The sequence below is a fragment of the Phocoena sinus genome, chromosome 17, assembly GCF_008692025.1.
Source record: "Phocoena sinus isolate mPhoSin1 chromosome 17, mPhoSin1.pri, whole genome shotgun sequence".
Lineage (NCBI taxonomy): Eukaryota > Metazoa > Chordata > Mammalia > Artiodactyla > Phocoenidae > Phocoena > Phocoena sinus.
Window position 1 is genome coordinate 4,369,057 of NC_045779.1, and position 20,510 is coordinate 4,389,566.

General features: G+C 43.0%; 1 protein-coding gene across 1 annotated transcript in view; it reads left to right on the plus strand.

Annotated features, from left to right (window-relative positions):
• Window positions 1-9,973, plus strand: part of XKR4 (XK related 4) — a 312,781-nt gene extending 302,808 nt beyond the window's left edge. Inside the window, exon 3 of the mRNA XM_032610172.1 lies at window positions 9,027-9,973. Within this exon, the coding sequence (XP_032466063.1) occupies window positions 9,027-9,973 (947 nt within the window). The remainder of the gene's footprint in view (window positions 1-9,026) is intronic.
• The last annotated feature ends 10,537 nt before the right edge of the window (window positions 9,974-20,510 follow it).

The window sequence follows — 20,510 nt, forward strand, 5'->3', positions numbered from 1 at the left end:
GGTGTGGCATTCGTGCTCCTGATTAGATAACTTTACAGTCGACTGTTCATGCCCAGATGTCATCCTATGTACAGGATACCGTGCAACAGCGCACTCCTGTAGCTTCATTTCTTTGGTTGGGTGAATGTTGACGGGGCCTCTGGGCTTTAATCCAGACAGCGACCACACTATAGCCACCTCAGAAAGTGTTCCCAAAGTTACCAGGTTTCATCATTGGTCCAAAATGTTTCAATGAGTTTAGGGAGTTTAAAGTCAGAAAAATGTGGGTATAAATCCTAACTCTGCTACTTGTTAAAAATGTGTCCACGGGTCAGCTGAGGGTTCGGGAAGCTAAGGCCCATGGACCAAATTCAGCCCATCACCTACTTTTTCTTCTGTTTAAGTATTGTCTATGGCTGCTATCTCCCTACAAGGGCAAAGTTGAACTCTTCTGACAGAGAGCCATACGACCTACAAAACCCCAAATATTTCTTATGTTTACAGAAAAAGTTTGCCGCCCTTTGATAAGAATATTTCATCTCTCTGAGACTCAGTTTCCCCATCTGTAAAATGGGCAAAATACTTACATTCAAGAAGTGATGCTGTGAGGAATAAAGGGGCTAAACAATGTGGAAAGTCAACCACAGAGCAGTTTGATATATATCGGTATTTTTAAAAATTATTATTCTAATTTTGCTCTTGTCCATCCATGTCCCTGTTTGCCAGGTGAGAGAAGGTTACAGCTGCTGTCTGCCTGTCTCTGTCCCTGTTTTTGGCATTTTCGTTTCTCTTCATTTTGCCCCACTACACCCCCTACCATCCAACAGACGAAAACTTCTAGAAGAAAATAGAGGACTTCCCTGGCGGCACAGTGGTTAAGAATCTGCCTGCCAGTGAAGGGGACACGGGTTTGCGCCCTGGTCCGGGAAGATTCCACATGCCACGGAGCAGCTAAGCCCGTGTGCCACAACTACTCAGCCTGTGTTCTAGAGCCCACGAGCCACAACTACTGAGCCCACGAGCCACAACTACTGAAGCCACGTGCCTAGAGCCCGTGCTCCGCAACAAGAGAAGCCACCACAATGAGAAGCCCGCGCACCGCAACGAAGAGTAGACCCCGCTCGCTGCAACTAGAGAAAGCCCGGGTGCAGAAATGAAGACCCAAAGCAGCCAAAATAAAATAAATAAATAAAAAAATTTTAATCTATAAGAAAAAATAGAGTGATTGATAGTAAAAAAAAAATGGTATGGAAAATAAACTTACTCTAAAGAAAAATTTAATTCTACTGGGCATCTCGGGTTACTTATTTTATGTCTTTTGAGTAGTCATTTCTATCATCTTTTTATTTTCAATATAAATTTAATCTTGCAATTTGTAATACTGTACAAAGAATGGTGACTTCTCACCTTCTCCTAAATACAGAATTTTTTCCTAGAGAAGAACTATTAGATGTTTTCAAATTCCTACACACAGAATGCTTGCCTTCTTGGGATTTTTCTTTTCATCTAAAAATAATTTAAAAATTAAGATGAGCTGAAGCTATGTGAGATCACCTAAGATTTTTTTTTCCAATCAGAAGGCAATTACTTTCCACATTTCTTAAGGAAGAGAGACACTTTGCTTCTTCCAACAACTTTCTTCAACTGCTTTCCTATTAAAATACTTTTTAAAATTTCAATTCAGTGTTTCCCTTATCAACTCCTTAGCAGCCTTAAATTTGCCTTGCAGAGAAGCTGAAATCCTCAGGATGGATTACGAGGAGAGTGTGTATCCCTACCAAAATTAAACATATTAAAGCATTTAAATATTTTTAATCACAGCTATTACAAGGTTTAAAGCAGAGATAAAATGGTTTCAATGCAAGAAGATTTCAAACATCTTAGACCCAGTGAAGTTTGTATTACTTTCCTTCCCTTCACCTCACTCCACAAAGATCACAGCATAGGGGGTTTTACATTTTTTCAATTATTACATTCTTTCAACTAGGTGAATTCGATAAGAGTCCAGCCAAGTGGATCTCCTGCTTTTATCTCTGTAACTAAGAGACAAGCTCTAAACATGCTGAAGAAATGGAAAACCTTTCTGGTTTCATGACCAGCTACTCTTGAATTGGGCAACATTTTTCCACAGATAAAAACTCAGGAGGGCTTCCCTGGTGGCGCAGTAGTTGAGAGTCCGCCTGCCGACGCAGGGGACGTGGGTTCGTGCCCCGGTCCGGGAAGATCCCACGTGCCGTGGAGCGGTTGGGCCCGTGAGCCATGGCCGCTGAGCCTGCGCATCCGGAGCCTGTGCTCCGCAACGGGAGAGGCCATGAGAGGCCCACGTACCGCAAAAAAAAAAAAAAAAAAAAAAAATCAGGAAAGGAAATTCCCTGGTGGTCCAGTGGTTAAAACTCCATGCTTTTACTGCCGAGGGCCAGGGTTCGATCCCTGGTCAGGGAAATGAGATCCCACAAGCTGTGTGATGTGGTCAAAAAAAAAAAGAAAAAATTCAGGAAAATTAGGAGGGCTGATTAGTCCAGAAAATACGAAGATAAGAAAGGCCTGATTTTCCTCCTAGGTGTTTGTGCTTCTGATCCATTTTGTGCAAAGAAACCCAAATAGGATCCCTTGGCCTGGGAATAAGTGTGGTCGCGGTGAGCCTGAAGGAGCAGCTGGATGGAAGCCTTTGGGGTCAGACCCCTGAGGGTGGCACTATTCTGGGGTCATCTCCGTCCCACCGGCCCACGAGTTCTACACCTCACACACTTGTCCACACCGCATCCCACCTGCTGTGGCTGCCGATCCCATCCGGTCTGTGGTCGTGGTGCAGAGCTTGGAATCCATGAATTCAGATGTCTATCCTCCTGGCTAATTACATCAGCTTGGGCAAGTTATTTAGCCTCTCTCTGGGTCTCTGTTTCCCTGAATGCAAAGCAGTGCTTGCCTCAAACTGTCATCATGAAATTTAAATTGGACAAAGGCTGTAGGTACCTAGCTCATCCCTGTGCACAAAAGCAAGGACCCCACAAACACTCCCTGCTTCTTTGTCTCTGATTATGTGCCTCCTACTCACTAACGGAACTGTAACCTTTTTTTAAATTTATTTTTTAGAGTGTATATCTTTCTTTTGGGTAAGAGAAACTCAGAACTCAAAGTCAAAAGCTGTAGGTTTTATCTTCTGTGACTTGAGTGAAGAAGGGGGAAAAAAAGAAAACCGTAACTTGTTTTGACCGCAAGAAATCAACATTATGTGGTCATCTAAAATTCAATATTTTGTCTGTTTGTTCAGGGACTGTACTTTAGGGGGAAAAGTTATCGTGTTTGTGATGAAAGACTACATACGTTATGAATGGTCATGTGATAATCTCGCCTCCACAACGAGGAGAGTTAAGTTGTAAATCATCCATTCCCAAACCATTGGTGAGAAAATACTTAAAATTTCCTCCAAAACATGTTGAAATTGACAGGATGGAGAAATGGGGTGGAAAGAAGGGAAATAAGTTTGCGATCGAGATGGTGGGCAGATTGGGAGGCAATATGAGAGCAGCTACTGGATGACAAATGGGCTATTTTCGGAAATTGGTACCCAAGCAGAGAGATGCTGCTGGCACGCTGAGGTGCGTGTGCAGAGCACAAGGTGTGGTGCGCGCTTATAGCAGGGGAGCTGGACTTAGATTAGGAACTGGGACAGGCTTCCCTAAGCAGAGGAATGGTGCTTAAACTGGAAACTGAAAGATGAGGAGGGATTAACCGGAGAGATGTGGCTTTTCAAGGTAGAGCACAGCATTTCCTGTCTCGGGGGAAAGGGAGCGCTGGCAGGTGGCTGGGGGACCAGCTGAGCTAGAGGGAGTCGCGCTGACAGCTACCAGTTCAGGCTTCCCAGGAAGAGCCGAGAAACATCAGCTATCAGCGAGTCAGCTTCCAGCACAGCTCTTCTGTCTCGCAGTAGAGGGAGAGGGGCATCAGGAAGATTCAGGAAGGCGCGAGCCAACGCTCCGTCGAGAGGCGCCCCCTGCCGGCCAAACCTCACGCTTCCCTCGTGATGGATTTCAGAACTCAGACCTAGGAGTTAATTCGGCATGAAGGGTGTACCTGTTCTATTATCCTCTCTGCTATTATGTATGTTTGAAATTTTACACAATAATAATTTCTTAAAAAAAAAAAAGAGCCCTTCTCACCAGCTGCAGATTTGTCGTGAACATGGGCCAGTGGCCAGGTGTTTCCCTGAGGCTAACCCTTGGATGGCCTGTAGCAGGGGAAGGGCTGCCCTCCCTAGGGAGAAGGAAAGAGACAGGCTCATTCTGTTTGCCGAAGAATCAAAGAATTAGAGTACTTGGTTCAATTCCCTGAATCTCCTACATCCAGGGAATTAGGCTATAAATCCTATAAAGCATTCTCTAGGTTTTTTCCCAGGAACACTTGTTTACACCCAGGCCACGAACGACACAACGGGAGGACAGGTTTCATTTCACAGTGTTTTGGCATTTGCAGCTCAGATGAAATTGCAAAGAAGCAGAATAGGAGAGCAATGAAGAATGGTGCACATTTTTTGAATGTCTCATTCTATCTGTGGTTCTGACTCTATATTTAGAATCCTTCCTTTCTTCTTTCTTTCCTTCCTTCCTTCCTCCCTCCTTCCCTCCCTCCCTCCCCCCCTCTCTCTTTCCTTCTTTCTTTCTCTCTCTCTCTTTCTTTCTTTCTTCCTTCCAAGTCATAATATATGCCAGGTACCATGCAAGGCACAAAATGACAGAAAAGTAAATAAGCAGGTACTTTTCCTTACCTAGAGGTCCACTCCCGTAAGAAACACAATGATTAAGCAAGCACAAAATAAAACATAATTATAAGCTGGGATAAGGGATCTGAAGGAAGAGAATGGGGGCGGGGGTGTGCTTGATATAAAACACACTCCTAGAGAGAACTAATTTCATTCAGGGGCCAGAAGTAGTCCCTTTCTAGTTTAGAGGTTTCAACATACAATGATCTCTGGGATTGTAATATTTCAAGGGTCTTATATCCCATCCTAATCCCTTTATCCATTATTTCCAAGAGGAGATAATGTTTAAATGCAGATGATAGAACTTTTGCCCACACCTCTTCCATAATTTCCACTGGAGACAAATTAGGGAGAGGAGGGAGGGTAGATAAATCATTTAACACCTGAGAGTAAGACTCGGTTTCTTTTCTTTAAAATGAGATTGTTGCACTAGGGAAGCTCTGAGGTCTTATCACCTTTTTTAACGTTTTAATAAATAGCGTGATCCCATGGAGTCCTCTGGAGCTGGTTTTTACCTTAGAATGAAGTTTTCATGAGCTATATGCTATTCATTGTTTTGAAAGAAAATACTATGAGACCCACTGTACACCTCCCAGGACTGCAGAAGGAATCTTTATATTTTAGTATTTTAATGATGTGACGGGAATAATATCGTTCACTGTCACTTCTGTAGCATTCCAGCTCAGAACGCATAACCATGAGAAAACAGACAGACAAACCCAAAATGAGGCAGAGGTACACTTTTTTTCTTCCTTTTTCTTTCTCTCTTTCTCTCTCTCTTTCTCTTTTAGGTACTGTACTCTTCAAAAAATGCCAAATAATAAAAGGCAAAAAAAGTCTGTGCAAACATTCCAGATTAAAGAAAATTAAATGGATAAGACAAGCCAATGCAATACCTGGTTCTAGACTCAATCTTATACCAGAGGGAGAATCCTGTGATGGGCATTGTTTGCCAATTGATGAAAATGGAACACTGATGGTGGATTAAAAAGAAAAATTGTACCAATGTTAAATGGACTGAAGTTGATAAATGTGCTGTGGTTATCTAAGAGAATACCCCTCTTCGTAGGGAAGAGACACTGGTGTATTTTAGGGTCAAGAATCATTGTGCTGGACTGGGTGGCTTCTAAACAGCAGAAACATCTTGTTCACAGTTCTGGAATCTGGAAGCCGGAAGTCAGGGTTCCAGAACGTTCTGGTGAGAGCCCTCTTCTCTTCTGGGTGGAAGACTCTTCGTGATATCCTTACATGGCAGAAGGGTTAGGGTTCTCTCCAGGGTTCCTGCTCGTGAGGGCCTCCCAAAGACCCCACCTACTAATACCAGCACCTTTAGGGGGTAGGATTTCAACCTGTAAATTTGGAACACAGCAGCTGTGGTGTGTGCGATACTTTCAAATGTTTGAGAGAGAGAGAGAGAGAGAGAGAGAGAGAGAAGGCAGTGATAGAGCAAATGAGGCCAAATGACAATCTGGGCAAAGATCTATGTGTCCAATTACTATTTTCATTCTTGCAATTTTTCTGTTAAGTTTACAATTCTTTTCAAATAAAAAGTTAAAATATATGTTGTTGGCTAAAGGAGCACTTAGAGTTCCGTGTCCCGGCACAGCGCCTCGGAAGTTCTAGAGAATTCTACCCCATAATAACACAGTGCCTCGTGGAGGACATCTACGTTGGCATTTGAAACAACTGAGCTGATGTCATTTGCATAAAAAGCAAAAGAATTAAAGCGTTTCATGGTGGGTGTGAATTTGTAATGAGGAATAATTCTAAAATTATTAGAATTATTTTCTAATTTTCTAACAGAACTATTTTCTGTTCAAGCCTATATTTCTCTTATACAAGTTAATTGCTAAACAGATGAAAAAGAAAATCACCATCAAATGAACAAGGGAAATTCTAGTTCTTGTGAAACAGATAATTCATGAAGGGAATGGTTATGATGGGCACTGAGTTTGCCATTGGTAATGACTTTTTAAATTGTAAGATACATAGAAAGCAAAGCTGATAGAAAGTCTTCATTTTTCTACTGCCAGAATATTGTCATAGCAATTTTATGGTGTGTCAAATGCAGGCTGAATTCCTCTTTTAGGGCATAATAATAAAAGGGGTGATGATTACAGGGGAATTTGGACGAAGCTAATTTTCCAATTCTCGTAAAATCCGACAACGGATAATTTTAGGATGCTGTATACGTAAAGTCTGTTGTTGTTGTTGTTTGCTATTTTCACTGCTTTGAATAACAGCCTTCAATAACTGGTACCCTGATCTGACTGCCCGATGGAGTCGCTCGCTCCTTCCTTGGCTGGAGCCTGACCAACAATGCAGCCATCCTCGTGAAGGTGGCGCTGTGCTCCGCGCGGTCCCGAAGGATGCGGGCGGGTGGAAACCCGGAGGGCGCGCAGGCGGAGAAGCAGCCCAGGTGCACAGCTCAAATGCATAAGGAGAGCACAGTCTGTGCAAGAAGCAACCCGCCCCGTCGCAAATGATGCCAGTGAGGAGCGAGCTCCTGAGGGCTTCTGTGTCCCACACACGGGTGTTGACATTCAAATGGCACTACGCTTTGTTCTCATACACGAAACTGATAATAAGTATGTCCTTCGCATCATTATTCCATCACCTTTTATCTCCCATCCTCTCACCTTGTTTCTTCTTTCTGTAACTTTTCCTCCTTCCCTCTCTTCTCACTCTTGGAGGTGCTTTAGAATAGACGTCGGTGCTTCCACTGCCTAGAAGTTATATTATCGCCAACTCCTTTGTGCACTGGTGGCTAACTGACCTAGGAATGTCGCCTACACTGCCTGAGGGTTGCAGTAATGAAAGGTCTTTTTGCTGGTCGGAAGGACACCTGAAGGCCCAGTGTAAGATGTGGATGCTCTGCTGGCTTGATTGGGAGCAGACATGAGACGGGTTGTTGGAAAATATTTTCTTTATCAATAATTGTTTTTTGGAGTTCACCTTTCTCAAGGAGAATGTGTAAGAAATGGTTTTCGAGGTTGAATGTTTTTTCTATCAATCAGTGTGGCTCTTTCCCACAAGAGTCATTTTTTGAAATTCATTCTTCAAGGACCATAGACAACAGCTTTTCTCTATTAAAGTATAAGAAGAAAAGCGCAAATTACATCCTAAGTTGTTGGCAACCCCCATTCCATAGCGGGAGAACTATGTTTAGGAGGAGATCTGGTGAGGAAAAGTCAGCTGGACTTAAAAACGCACAGAACCTTTGTTAGCGTTGGTAAGCCTCGTTACGGCTTATTAAGTAAACCAGCTGCGATGCAGACTGACCTGACGTGTCAGTGACAAAGTGGAACTCCCCAGAGAGCTCTCTCCTGAAGGAGGTGGTGTGTTTTCAGGTGAGCCCTGGTCCACACCACGACCACAGAGGTGACGTTTCAGACACAGCAGGTGGAGCAAAAGTGGAGGAGAGCGATAAGAATGATTTTTTTAATTTGGAAACATACTTTTGGGGGGATACTAACCAAATGGGGCTCACTGCATAGTAAGAAAGGTGGTTGATACGTGATTTATGTACAATATTTAATTTGTGAAAGAATAAGAGGTGCGTGATGGTGAGCAGACATTTCTTCTTCTGAGTGGAAGGAAGCTGTAGGAAGAGTCTCGGATCATATTAGGACAGACTGCACACCAGGTATCACAAGAAACATGGCCAAGGAGATTCCATGGGCCCCTTTTCTTATTTTCAAGAAGCAGTTAACTTTCTTTGGTGAATGAACTACACTTATGCTTGTTTAGAAGCAGAAAGGTGAACCAACTAGCCCCTCAAGTTTCCTGTCATTATTTGTCCCTTTCAATCACAGATTCTCAAAGCTGACAGGGAGCCCTGGAGATCATCCACTTTCTGAATGAGGACGCCAATTTAAATGATTGTCCAAAGTCACGCAGGTCATAAGTGGCAAAGATGGAACAGCAACCAAGTTCTGTCCACCTCCCATCCACAGTCATATTCCCGCCAGACAAAAGGACCTCCCCAGTCTCTTTACAGCGAATACACAGAAAGCTAACGCCCGTCCCATCGTCAGCCCCAGGCTCCATGCTGGTCCCCAGGAGCACTCCCATTAGCCTCATGTCTTGTCCATATAGTTGGGGCCCCTTAGAGGACAGATCCTAGGACCCCCATCTGAGCGTCTGGTCCAGCTAAAAGTCAGAGAAATGAAGAGCTTTGCTGTGGTAGAAACTAGCCTGCCCTGAGCCCCCAGCCCCACGTGGCTTCTTTCCAGGGACGACAGTGCACCTCGCTTTTGACAGCCTGTCTTCCTGTTTGCCTTTGCAGGTTTCACAGCGGCCGCCTCCCTCGTGTCCTTGGCCTGGGCCTTGGCCTCCTACCAGAAGGCCCTCCGGGACTCTCGTGATGACAAGAAGCCCATCAGCTACATGGCTGTGGTCCTCCAGTTCTGCTGGCACTTCTTCACCATCGCGGCCAGGGTCATCACCTTCGCGCTCTTCGCCTCGGTTTTCCAGCTCTACTTTGGGATCTTCATCGTCCTTCACTGGTGCGTCATGACCTTCTGGATCGTCCACTGTGAGACAGAGTTCTGTATCACCAAATGGGAAGAGATCGTGTTCGACATGGTGGTGGGGATCATCTACATCTTTAGCTGGTTCAACGTCAAGGAGGGCAGGACACGCTGCAGGCTCTTCATTTACTATTTTGTGATCCTTGTGGAAAACACGGCCTTGAGTGCCCTCTGGTACCTCTACAAGGCTCCCCAGATCGCGGACGCATTTGCCATCCCAGCGCTGTGTGTGGTATTCAGCAGCTTTTTAACTGGCGTTGTTTTTATGCTGATGTATTATGCCTTCTTTCACCCCAACGGACCCAGACTCGGGCGGTCCCCAAGTTGTGCTTGTGGGGACCCCGCCGCTGCCTTCACGCCGTCTCCAGAAGTGGCCACGAGCGCCCTGCGGTCCCTCTCCAACACCCGCAGTGTGGCCGGCGACCGCGACCAGAAATTCGCAGAGCGGGACGGGTGCGTGCCTGTGTTTCAGGTGAGACCCACGGCGCCGTCCACCCCGTCCTCTCGCCCACCACGGATTGAAGAATCTGTCATTAAAATTGACCTGTTCAGGAATAGGTACCCAGCATGGGAGAGACACGTCTTGGACCGAAGCCTCCGAAAGGCCATTTTAGCCTTTGAAGGTTCCCCGTCGCCTCCGAGGCTGCAGTACAAAGACGATGCTCTCATCCAGGAACGGCTGGAGTATGAAACCACCCTGTAAAGCAAGAGGGCTTGGAGGGGCCGCAAGCTCCAGACCCAGGGGTGACAGCCGGGCCGCGGTGATAATGAAACTCCGCCCTGGAGTAGGGCAGCGAGCTGTACCGGTCGCAGTCTGACCATCATCAGGATGCGTGCCTGGCCCTCCATCAGCTGACAGCCTGCCGCTGGCCTTTGGAAAAAGCAGCCCAGAGACCCTACTGCTCCATCTGAAGGGAACAGGCCAGCTCAGTAGGACCCGTTGTTGCCACCAACCCCTCCTGCCCCGCCTTTCAGCACATCCACCTGAGGGTACTATTATTATGGGAAATGTTGCCTCCGATCAGTAGGGTGTTTTGATGGAGTTAACTGATCTTTGCATAAAAATATACCGAGTCATACACACGTGTACACACACACACACACACACACACACACACACACACACACCGATCCTGTCAAAATAGCTTAGGTGATTTCTTTTGATGCAAAGCTGTGATTCCCACGGGTATATAAAAGCAAAGAGAGAGAAAACATATCCCTCAAGACTCCAGAAAAAAAAAAAAAAAAAAAGTAAAGCTTAGAAAGAATGCATAAACCATTCTCACGTGAAAACCTATCCCATGCGTGAAAAGCCTATCCAATGGACAGAAAACCCAAGTGTGTTTACGCATGTATTAGAATTGATGGAATGGTTCGTTTTCAACACGTCAGGATTTTTTTTCATTTTAAATTTTCCGTTGAGAACGTCTTTCATGACAGATACCCCACGCAGCCCATGGCTGGCTTTTGACGAGACCAAGGAGCTAGATACCTTGGGGATGAAAGTTCACCGATAATCAGGATGCAGTATTCAATTGCCAAAATTGGATAAAACCACGAAGAGGAAGCGGGAGAAAAAGGCAAAATGAGCGTCTGATTTCCCGACCTGTGCAGCTCACATGGGAAGGTCGAGGCAGAGCGGAGGGAGAACCGGGCTGCGCTCAGGTCCAGGAGTGGAGGCTCTGCGTGAGTGCGGAGAGGCCGGATTCCGGAACACGCCACGCCACACCCTTCTAGTGCCAAACACCGTCCAGCACGGGACTGACGGGGACGCCCTGAAGGGCTGAGCATGAGGCGTGAGCCCCACGAAAGCGGAGGAGAGCACGGACAGTCAAGTTCTTCGCTGTGTACAGACTCCCCCCTCCCCCATCCAAGGTCAAAGTGGTGTGTCTTTTAGAGGCTTTGGGACACATTTTAGTAAGTATGAGCAGACAGATGCAGTGAATATGCTATAAGAAAACCCTTCTGAACCGATTGAGGGCTTATCACTAGATCCAGCTAAGATTCGTATTTGAGTCCTTTGTAAAGTCGCACTCTTACAACAAGCTTCTGGGTTTTAAATACCTCCGTCCAGCAAGTAAACGTTCCCCACTTTCTGTTCCCAGCGTCCCCCAGTCATGGTGCTTTTCGTTGCATTAAAAGTGCCGGTCAAACTTTGATAGTATTTTTTTATAGTTGGTGCAGAGTGGAATAACTCATGGATTATTTCAATATTTTTGTAATAAAAAAATATAGGGTATACATATAAGCATCATCACTTTTTTTATAGACCTGGAATCGTTTAAAATACTTTAAGCATCATAGTTACTTGGGATATCAGAAACTGGTCCACAGATCCCATGAACCTGCCTCGGCAGGTTAAGAACATGCGTCTCTTGCAAAGATCACCCTACTTTACCATGTTGGTGCCCCCAGGAACCTGGCCAAGGGTGCTATCAGAGTATCAGGGGACAAGAGAGTCAGCTTAACTAGAAAGGGCTTGTCAAGACTGGCCAATGTTTCCCAGGAAATCAAAGATGTAAGTGATTACTTTCTTCCATCTGTTATGACAAACCTGACCACAGTGGAAGATGTCTTAAACTTCCTTCCCTGGTTTTATATTAGCCCAACAGATATACTAAGTATTAGTCAAATCACTTAAAAAAAAATCAGTGTAACATATTCCGTTTTTTGGACTGTCCAATTAACTTTAAATAGTCGAAGTCTAGAGCCACCACCTGTAATGGGTGTATCCTACGGAGACCGCTGTCCCTATGATGACACCCACAGGAAGTGACAGAGGGCTCGACCTAGGACTCCTTTTGGTACAAAGCCCCAAAGCAATGTCTTAAAAGATGGATGATTTTTATCAGTAGACATATTTTCCTAGTACTCCATGATTTGATCCTTCAAGCAAGAGTCCACTAAAAGATAATAGTCTTTTGTTTGGATGTGAAAACATTATCTAGTCACCAGTAGAGGCCCAGGAAGACGCTCTTCTTGTCGGCAATTAGTGAAAACATCCCACCCCCAACTGTAGAAGGAAAAAAAAGATTATAATGGCAGATTCTTCACTTTGGTGCCAAACCACGAGTCACTAGCTTCGTTAATTAATGATCTTTGGAAATTGAATTGCTCAGTTGAACTCTACCTTTGATTCCATGAGTAAATAATAGATTATAATAATGTCAGTCAACAAACACAACAGATCCCATCACTCTTCAATCATGTAAGTCCTAAATTATTTCTCAACTTGATCCTTCATTTAACAAGTCAAGAGTCAAAATAAGTGCTGTGTGGCTAAAAAATGACTTACTGTGCTTTGTCTTGGAGGTGAGAATGCAGTCAGGAGGGTGCAAGCAAGAAGTTTGAATTTTTCAGTGATTTCCCAAATACTGTAAATACTCTGTTATCCAGCATACTTGAAGATTTTGATGTCTTAGTCAAAAATTCTTGTGAAGGCAATGACATCTCCACCATGTTATAAATTACACACTTTCTCAAGATTACAAACAAGAACAACAACATTTTTGCTTCCAAGGAGAATCATGACATAATCTTGCTTCCATGATTCATAAAGTGGTGCATTGCCATCAGACTGTGTGGTGATGAGAGCGTGTATTAGTTTCTAGATCCACCGATAACAGAGAGTTTAAAGTATTAGGATTTAAAGAGACATTGTCAACATACAAAGGAACAAAGTTTGATTTTCATATGTATAGTTTAGTTCTTCCTAAGATTTTATTTTCAATTTACCATTACAACGTCCACTCCACGGAGAGTAACTCAAGAATCCAAAAAGAGCCAGCCGTGGTTAGCATACGAATTGGAAACGCTGGGTTCTTTATCTGTGGGCTCCAACTAACTTCCTGGGCTGGGTCTACTTGGGTCCCCTGTAGGGGGTGAGGGGTCTGTTCTTAGTGCTTGATTTTTGCGTAGGACCATGAAATTTTCTAAAAGAAAATATTATAAATTTTTTTCACTTCTAAATTAGCATTTCTCAACAAAACCTTATTTGAAATGAAGGACCATATGTATCTTAACCACACTGAGACTTTAAGTATTTGTGTGGAAGAAAAACAATTTTTTTCTCCATGTAAGTCAAAGTTTGATCCCCCAAAATGACTATGTCCTTTAAATCTTCTCCCATTTCCATTGTCCTACTTAACTATGTACTATCCAGTTCAGTAACCTTGACTTTGCAGACACTTTGTTCCTATTCCTTTATGATATTACTGTGGACACGACAAATGAAATAAATTTTCCTACTGACATGGCAAGAATATGCAATTCGAGTATTAGCAAAAGAGAAAACACAAAGATAATCTGAAGATAAGATACACTGAAGTATTTATACTTAATTTCTAAATGCCCGATTCCTTTGGCTCTATGAATAAATGAAGTGATTAAACCAATTAAAAGTGAATAGGAATAATTGAAAGCTCAATGACTTTTTAAAGAAATATTGTATATACGTGTGTATGGTATGGATAACAGATACATGTTACATATAATACACGCGCACGCACACACACAACTAAAGTAACAGATGAAAAGAGTAAAGTATATACTGCCCCTTTCATGCATATCAATTGGTATGTTATTGACAGGTGAACTTATAGATTAAAAGCTTTTTCCCCAGCTCCTTTTTGGCATCAGCCCAAGCGTAGAGCCCATGTGTCTGTAAGACATCAGGACACTTGTGAACTTTGGTTGGAAATACCTAGATATAATTTAGCACTTTTAGCTTGTATGAATTCTCCGCCCCTCAAGGATCTCATCTTTTTTTTTTTTTTTTTTTTTTGCGGTACGCGGGCCTCTCACTGCTGTGGCCTCTCCCGTTGCGGAGCACAGGCTCCGGACGCGCAGGCTCAGCGGCCATGGCTCACAGCGCCCAGCCGCTCCGCGGCATGTGGGATCTTCCCAGACCGGGGCACGAACCCGTGTCCCCTGCATCGGCAGTCAGACTCTCAACCACTGTCATTTCAAAGTTTCTTTCTCTGAACAGATTGAATGGAGCAAAGAAAACCTCTGGTGTCCTTAGCAGGATTATGTAAGGTTACATATTTGCCTTTAAGTGTACCAAATGCCATTGAGTGGAAACAAGCTCTGACACGATGTTTGGACAAGAATCCAGAAATTTCTTTTCTAATGAACCATTTTTGAGACTGCATTCTGACGAGTCTTTGCCCTTAGCCGTTACTGTTTCTCATCATTACTGGATGAGTTGCCTGCGTTTATATGTTTCTAAGGAGAATTCCTTAAAGCCTTTTTAAAAAATAGCTCAGGCTGTCTTTCAGAAAAATAGCTCAGAGGATGGTTGATGTGCGTGGTGGAAACACAGCAGGACTGAGGTGGTCGTTTCTCTAATTTCAGTGATGGATGCAAATCAACTCATGTTCATTTATCTTCAGCAACCCAATGTCACTTTTGAAAACAATCAAAATGATGGCTTCTGCCAGTTTGTGACTCATAACACCCTATCTCCCCAACTGAAGCAGGAGCCTTTCAAAATGGTTAAGGATGGGCCATTTCCCTCAATCACCCCCACCCCACCTCCGTTTCCAAGTTTCTGGTCCCGACCTGTATCAGGCTGTGAAACGATCTTGACAGTTGGGTGCCACCTCCTCTCCTCACCGGAGCAGGTTGCACTGTCTACTGCAGAGGGCTCCCTATGGAGATACATCTTGTCCAGTGGCTGTCCTAAAAATGGGCACACGGGAAGATGCAATAAGAGTTTGTGATCAACAGCCTCCAAAGTAAAACTCTGCGGCATGTGGGTGAAATTGTATAAAAACACGATGTGCCATTTAATTTGCTAATTGTAGCAATTAGGTGAGCTCGCACAACAGCAGAAAGCCAAATGGAGGAAGTGGCAAACAGCCGTTTACCCACAGAAATGAGGGGTTCAGGAGCTCTCCCTTGAGTGCTGGAGACATCATGTTGTTTTGCCATCCATCTGAAGCTCTTTCTCTAGATCCCATAGGAAAAAAAATCAGATGCTTTGTAATATTGCATGCAGTGATCTAGCGCAGAAATGTAAAACTTTAACCTTTTGTGGGCCTATGTTCTGCTAAATAAGGGGCCAGTTAATGTCTAATTTCTTTGCTAAAATCATTGCCATAATATACTGACACAAGTCAGAAACACTGACTGAATCAAATTTTTGCTTTGGTTATTCCCCCCACCCCCGAGGACTTTACGCCGTTCATTTCCCCGTACGAATGGTAGCTGACAGTGCCCGAGACTATTGTGTGCCTGGGCTGTGCTAACCAGCCTTATCTATGTGATCTCATCCCCTCCTCAAGGCCATCTATGAATTAAGCACCATTTACAGATGACAAAATTTAAGGTCAGAGACACTAAGCCAGCCAAGTGTCGCTCCCACAGCTAGGAAACACTGGAGCTGAGAGTTGCACACAGCTTGTCATGATTTCTAATGACTACAAATCTTTCTAGAAAACCAAGGAATAGTTTCCCACCAAAATCTCTTCCTGACTGGGCAAGGTCTCTGGAGAAACAAAAACGTGCTCTGATGATCAAATTTTTCAAAGAAAATTTCATTTAAAAGTCAAATACGTCCTTCAAAATGAAAAGTTAAAAATAAAAAAGTCAGTGATGAGAAACGGAAGTCTCTATCATCTGTCACTGAATTTTACTGCAACTCCCTAATTCAGAGTAGGCAGATAAGTGCTTGTCTTCCATTCCAGACAATTGTCCCTCCCACACCCATGGCCCTACTTTGCACTAAAGTAAGTGATAAATGTAAATTAACCAATGGTTCTTTTCTTGTATTCTCTACATGTATGCTACTGTCATCCGGTTAGGCAGAGTAAAAAGTAGCTAAACCCCACTACTTACCTTGACCCTCTGACTGGGAAAAGAAAAAAGGAGAGCGAGAGAAAGGAAGGAAGAAAGATGGATCTACCAGATCTTTGAGTGACATTCTTTTCATATTATAAGATAATTCTATTCCATTGCAATAATGTCCCCTAAATTTTATTTAATGTCTTGCAAGTCACAAAGTTTAATACTTATGAGGATTATTATACCACTAGTGGAACCATCATATAAATCTGGGAACCTCATCTGAGATGGAAAGATTACATACAAAAAATATAGGAAACATTTACCAAATATAGGTTGAGTTGGATTATAAAATAATGTATGTGTCCTCTCCCTCCTCAGCTTAGATGTAATGCATCTGGGGTCTACAGGATGACAGAGTTGTGACCCAACCAAAGATGTTGTTGTGTAGGCAGCCGTGTATGTGTTGCTTGAATTTGTGCTAAAAAGGTAGCCAACAATAAACGAAAAATGTTCTCAACCCTGGTGTTTATTTAAACAAATAGATACTGGGATCAGTCTGAATTTAACATATTAAAAATACAAGCAATCTTCTATCTTCTGACTTGGATATGATATAAGCAGACCTCTATGAAGTTAGGTGAAGTTAGGAGTCACTAATTTTTATAGAAAATAGCATCTAAACGAGATCTCAGTGTTCCGTGAGAGCACTTCTTTTAGAGATGAGCGCAACTGGGACCCAAAGAGACCGGGCATTTTTTATCGTCAGGATTCCTTCAGTCACTCATCTGTCACACGTGATCTATATGACTGGCATCGCCAAGCAATACACAGTCACATGCAAAAGGAATTCCACATTCCAGCAGCTCACACTTTGGTTATTGGTAGCAGAAGAAGCGTCTGCTGACTTCAGCTCTAATGCTTTCTACTCCACCACGCGGCTTCTCTTTTTAATGTCTATATTTAATTCTATACTAGAGCAATAAAGAAACATAAGCTTTTCCAAGGTTGTGTTATGTAAGCCTCGCGATACACAATTAGCACACATAATGGCAAACATAAGGTAATGATATAAAGATAAATCAACAATGGATGACAGCCTATAAAAAGAAAAGTAGTTTTGTAATTTGTTTTTATGCCTCTCCAACACTAGATACATTTAAATCAAGACCACAAAGCAACAAAAAAATCGATACATTCTTTGGCACAAAGTATTTGACTCTAAACAATCATCTCTGCATTAACTTTGGAAATATTCCTGAGAATTTCTTTTAAGAAGAGACATGAAATTAGGATGCCTCTGAGATGTCTGAATATTTTTCTAATAGACCCTTCTCTGATCTTCAGGAAGCATCCTTTATGAGCACATATGATACTTCTTTGTCCCAGTCACCATTCTGGTTTTTAATGGAGTGGTTCTGTCTGGCCACAGAGGAATTTCAAAGAGGGACGGTCAGGTAGACAGAATCAGGATATGTTGTGAGGTAGCCGGAAATCCCATTCTGGACAGTGCAAATGGGACATGTGGGTTTATAAAAGATCCCCCTTCCCCATGATCAGTAGAGAATCATCACAAAAATATCTCTCTGTGGACAAAAGTTAGATGTCCCAGTAGATTTCCCCAGAACACAGCCTGCAGCATATGCATTATTTAGGAATAACAAATTTCCAGACATAAACCTCAGTTATTGCAACCTGAGGGGTTGTTCTGAAGCCCTGCTCCACATGCCCAGAAGAGATGCGTCACCTTTCAGGAGTCGGGACAGCCACTGCCCCATCCCGTGAGGATACATGCTCACGTGGTACCCAATCCAATTCCCTCCTGCAATACGGCCCGGAGTGATTGGCTTCCCACAGATGTAAAGAGCATCTTATTTAAAGATGTCTATTAACTTGCATAACTAATTTTCTCTGAGTGAAATAATTCTGGTCAGGGAATCCTATAAACCTGTAGGTCCTCTACGGAGTAAAAGGAGAGAGAGAAGGAAGCATATTAATTTTTATGAGCACAGAATACAACACCAAGAATTCCTTGGTGAATCCCATGAAGCATCAGTAAAAGAGCTGACCTGATAGTAATGCTAAGTCAGAGCCCTGATTTCTCAGTTCCGGCCACCATTAGTGGTTCATTATGATGACTGCCACTGTTTCAGCTGTGGTGCCAGGCAAGAAGGGTACAGTTACTGATAATGATGTTTGCAGGGAAAGATCATATTTAACAAAACAGATCAACATCAAAACTAATCAACTTGATAAGCAAATATTACCAGCAGAATACCAGCACAAAATTCTCTCGTGCTCTTATTGAAGCCTGCCACCTACTCTGTTATTAGAATTTCAGAAAATGTAAGGTTTCATGTTTTTATTTTACTTCCATCTACCAAATTAAGCTGGTGGCCATCTCCCCTCTCTCTTGCTTGATTTTCATTCAAATGGAACTAATCAAATTCTTACTTCACGTAGGTGCTACAAATACTAACAGATGGAGATGTGTTTAAGCTAATTTCATTGGACTGTTCTAGTGGCAGTCTGGTATACAGTTATATCAAATCAACACTCAATTATTTCAAATTAATTCATGTATCAAAACAAGTTCTCAAACACTCTTAAGTGTTTTGAAAATACATTTTGGGTTTCTATCATTGTAAGAAATTCCTGTTTTGATTACAAGCCAGAAGAATACATCTTCGTCAACACTGGCATTTTAATCCATTGTGGTTCTGACAGACGAGCTCTTGAGTTTGGGTGCTGGGTACCTGTGTGATAACTTAACAATTAACCTTCCGCCTGTGGCTTTCTATTTGTGTTGCTCAGAGTTCTTATTCTATCCAAGTCGTGAGCGATAGCACATCATCCTGTAAACAAAGGAGATCTGTCAGCTGGTCAAAGAATTGTCATTTCTTATCTTCCTTTCAAAGAGCTAAAATATTCAACCCCCCTTATTAATCTTTCTAAGATATTGTACCTAGAAAAAGAAATGAATCTCTGAAGTGTGTCTTGAAAGCCTGGGCTGAAATGTTTTCCTTGGTCTGAATCAGAGTTTTGGAGCTCTCTGAAAAGAAAGCAATCTCTCCTGCCTCGAGGAAGGGGAAAGGGGGCTGAGGAGATCCATCTACACCAGAAACTCGAGCCTCAGCTTCCACAAAGCTGCATACTGCTGGTGCTATAGATTCCCTTCTTGTTTTTACAGAAACATCTCGGAATTTGTCAAGCTTTACTGAAGGTGATATGCATTAATGAATTCAACAGACCCTTTAATCTTGCAAATTCTTGACTTGTAAGATTGTAGCCAAGCTATTGCAAGGGGAAATGAATCAGTTAGTGGAAAGGAGCCCTGGTTTAGGGCGGTGATGTGCCCAGGCCTGGAGAGAAAGACCTCTGTGAAGTAGCGCGCTCAGGAATTCCTGCTTCCTGCTTTGTCATTCATGCTATGAATATCCACCTGCTTCATTTGTTTTTGCCAGTAAGCGCGGCTTTGAAAAAAGAGAAAAAAGTCAATGGATTCCTGGGGGCTTTCATATCTCAGTGTACTGGGTTATGGAGGCTCGCCTTAAATGGATACAAATCTACCTGTGTTTGGAAATGAGAAAAGACTCATGGTCATCTGTTTAATGATTGATCCGTCTGAGTACAGGTTCTGCTCTTCATTTCTTGAGAGTACCATTGTCAGCATTGTAATAACCAATCTATAAACGTTGAACCTATAATTAAATTTCAGAGGTAAAATCTGCACGGATGTAGCTATTGAGTAATTTGATTCCTGCCTTCCTAGGTGGTGACATTGCCAGTTTCAGACTGAGAGGCACTTGTGTGTGGACTTGGCTCTCCTGTTGCTTCTGAGACCCTGCAGACCCTTGGTTAGGAGCTCTGAGATCACCGAGCGGACATTCTCAGCACCTGGGTGTTCACTTAAAAGTAAACAGGTGATCTCATATTTAAAAATCATGGCTCTTTTCCACTTACTTCGCTGTTTTTAAGGAAAGGTTTGAGCTGCAAGGTAAGAATAAATGGACTTCAGTTCACAGTTTCAGAGTCTGCAAGAGAGTCAGGCCTCCCTATGTTGCTATGAAGTTTTCTGTCTAACCTTTCCGTATAACAGTTTTAGGAGTTAACACTAGAAGAATTGAGTGAAAGTCTTCAGATGTATCTGGTAAACAATCTAACAGAAGAAGAAGAAGGAGGGATGCTTTTTGTGTGTGTTCCAGAGGTGTTTCTCCTTCATAAAGGGCCACGTTGGTGACAGTCTCCAAGAGGTACCATGGGGTACCAAGTGAGAGTCCCAGTTATAGGCACCAGGGTTGTCCTGCGTGCCTTGCTTTGGCAAAGTCATTTTTCGGAACTAGCTCCAGACACAAGCCCTGAAATGTAATGGTAAACAGCGGCCTACCACCATGTAACTTATTTTCAATTGCAAGGCAATGAAAACTAACAAGTTGAAGGCATTGTGAATTTCC